The sequence below is a fragment of the Nicotiana tabacum genome, chromosome 5 (assembly GCF_000715075.1).
Source record: "Nicotiana tabacum cultivar K326 chromosome 5, ASM71507v2, whole genome shotgun sequence".
In the NCBI taxonomy this organism is placed as follows: domain Eukaryota; kingdom Viridiplantae; phylum Streptophyta; class Magnoliopsida; order Solanales; family Solanaceae; genus Nicotiana; species Nicotiana tabacum.
In genome coordinates, this window is record NC_134084.1 from 161,650,625 (window position 1) to 161,653,727 (window position 3,103).

The 3,103-nt window shown below is 39.1% G+C and overlaps 1 protein-coding gene across 1 annotated transcript; it reads left to right on the forward strand.

Annotated features, from left to right (window-relative positions):
* Positions 1-298: 298 nt before the first annotated feature.
* Positions 299-2,810, forward strand: LOC107807765 (general transcription and DNA repair factor IIH helicase/translocase subunit XPB1-like). Its single transcript, XM_016632205.2, has one exon. The coding sequence runs from the start codon at positions 319-321 to the stop codon at positions 2,584-2,586; it is 2,268 nt and encodes a 755-aa protein (XP_016487691.1). The 5' UTR covers positions 299-318; the 3' UTR covers positions 2,587-2,810.
* Positions 2,811-3,103: the final 293 nt, after the last annotated feature.

Sequence of the window (3,103 nt, forward strand, 5' to 3'; positions counted from 1 at the left end):
AGATTTCGATTGATTATGTACATTAGTTTGAATTGTCAAATAATATAACAGTTTCTCTCTATACTTATCTTTACTTTATGGTGTTTATTTTATAACACAGTTATTATTTTCGCGAAATTGAATGAAAAACTTCCACAGTGGCTTTGGTTGTATTGACTTAAGTCAAAGTATTCGAGAAGTATTAAGGCGGTTCATCATTATCTATTCCCGCTCTCTATACTAACGTACTAACCGCCTAATTACTTAACTATAAAAAAGAAGACAAGGGAACCAAACCTTACAAATTTAAGCAGATAAACTCAAGCCAAAATCACAAAGATGGGTATAGGAGAAAAAGATCGTCCCAATAAGAAGATTAAATTCTCAATTAGGCCTGCAATAATTGAACCAGAAGATGAAGAAGAAGAAGAAGAAGAAAATGGAGATAATGATTCCGATTCTGAACTCCTAATTCATGACAGTGAGAATAAAGGAGTAGAATTAATGAGAGATTTTACAAAGTTAGAGCTCAAACCTGATCACGGAAATCGTCCGCTGTGGGTTTGCTCTGACGGTCGTGTTTTTCTGGAAACATACTCTCCGCTTTACAAGCAAGCTTCTGATTTCCTTATCGCCATTGCTGAACCTGTTTCCCGCCCTCAATTAATTCATGAATTTAACCTCACACCTCACTCTCTATACGCTGCCGTTTCGGTCGGTCTTCATACTCATACAATTATCTCTGTTTTCAACAAATTATCAAAAACGAAACTTCCTGAAGAAGTCGTTGATTTTATTCAAGCTTCCACGTCTAATTACGGTAAAGTAAAATTAGTACTCAAGCAAAATCGTTACCTCATCGAATCCCCGTGCATAGAAGTGTGGGAAAAGCTGCTTAAGGATGATGTTATATCTCGAGCTAGAATTACAAGTAGTGATTTAGGGTTATTGCCAGAGTTGATGAGTGAAGAAAAAGAGGCGCGATTTTCATTTGAAATTGATCCTGCACAAGTTGAAAGTGTAAAGCAACGTTGCTTACCAAATGCGTTAAATTATCCAATGTTAGAAGAGTATGATTTCGAGAACGACACTGTAAATCCTGATTTGGATATGGAGTTGAAAGTTAACGCGCAGCCGCGGCCTTATCAAGAGAAGAGTCTTAGTAAGATGTTTGGGAATGGTAGAGCTAGATCTGGTATTATTGTGCTACCGTGTGGCGCGGGCAAGTCATTGGTTGGTGTTTCTGCAGCCACTAGAATTAAGAAGAGTTGTCTCTGTTTAGCTACAAATGCAGTATCTGTTGATCAATGGGCTTATCAATTCCGGTTATGGTCAACGATTCGAGATGAACAGATATGCCGTTTTACTTGTGACAGTAAAGAACAATTTCGCGGGGATATTGCTGCTGGTGTAGTTGTTACAACTTATAACATGATTGCTTTTGGAGGTAAACGTTCTGAAGAATCTGAGAAACTTATTGAAGAAATAAGAAATAGAGAATGGGGATTGCTTCTCTTAGATGAGGTCCATGTTGTTCCTGCTCAAATGTTCAGGAAAGTCATCAGCCTCACAAAATCTCACTGCAAACTTGGACTTACAGCAACGTTAGTTAGGGAAGACGAACGGATTACTGATTTGAACTTCCTTATTGGTCCCAAGTTGTACGAGGCGAATTGGTCTGATTTAGCAAAAGGAGGATTTATTGCTAATGTGCAGTGTGCTGAGGTTTGGTGTCCGATGACTAAGGAGTTTTTTGCTGAGTATTTGAAACAGGAAAATCAAAGAAAGAGACAGGCATTATACGTAATGAATCCGAATAAATTCAGGGCTTGTGAGTTTCTCATCAGGTTCCACGAGCAACAGCGCGCTGATAAGATTATTGTGTTTTCTGATAACCTGTTTGCACTAATGGAGTATGCAATGAAACTTCGGAAGCCTATGATCTACGGTGGTACCAGCCACGCGGAGAGGATGAAAATACTGGAGGCGTTTAGAACTAGTCCAGAAGTGAACACCATTTTTCTTTCAAAAGTGGGGGATAATTCCATAGACATTCCGGAGGCAAATGTGATCATTCAAATTTCGTCACATGCTGGTTCAAGGCGCCAAGAGGCACAACGACTAGGTCGTATACTCAGGGCAAAAGGGCGCCCTCTAGGGAGATCAGCGATAGAGGAACACGATGCCTTCTTTTACTCGCTCGTATCAACTGATACACAAGAAATGTACTACTCAACAAAGAGGCAGCAATTCTTGATTGATCAAGGTTATAGCTTTAAGGTGATAACAAGTTTGCCTCCACCGGATTCAGGACCTGAGTTGAGTTATTACCATGTTGAGGAGCAGCTTGGGCTTCTTGGGAAGGTACTAAGTGCCGGCGAAGATATGGTTGGCTTGGAGGAAATAGAAGAAGAAGATACAGATGGCAAAGCGCTTCGTAGAGCAAATCGCAGTGTGGGATCAATGAGCACTTATTCAGGAGCCAGAGGAATGATTTATATGGAATACAATGGAGGCCAGAAGAAACATGGAGGATTTGTCCAGACAAAGAGCAAGCCCAAGGATTTGTCCAAGAGACACTTTTTATTCAAAAAACGCTATGTTTGAATAGGGATTGTATTGGTAAAAATGCGTTATGTAAGGTTTGTAGATGGTGTAAAGTAGTAGTTAGATGTGGCATGAATCGCTCGTCTTTGAGCCTTTGTGAATACTTTTAGTTTCATTTAGTAGGAATGAGCATCATCTATAGTTTTTGCCACTTAACTTTTTTTGTTCTCTTTTTTATCTTGGGTGGAAAGATTTCTCTTAGGACTGGAAATTGGATTCCGAACAGCAACAATAACTATGCTTCAATACTAAGAAAGTCGGGATCGACTATATAAATCCTTACTGCCATGTACTAATATGACCAAAGCATAATTCTACTGATATTGTCTATATAGATATTTTTCGGTCATTGTACCCTATGGATTCCAAGACATTGTAGGTTTTCGAGACAATTCCTGTCGATGTAATTTTAGGTCTATATCATCTTCTTTTAACACCTTCAATCACTCCTATAAACCAGTGCGTCTAGAAGTTGATGTAAGGCATGATCAAGTAATCTGGAAATCCAAACAACACC

Excerpts from the sequence above, each read along its gene's own strand:
- LOC107807765 (XM_016632205.2), top strand. The coding sequence starts at position 319 with ATGGGTATAGGAGAAAAAGATCGTCCCAATAAGAAGATTAAATTCTCA.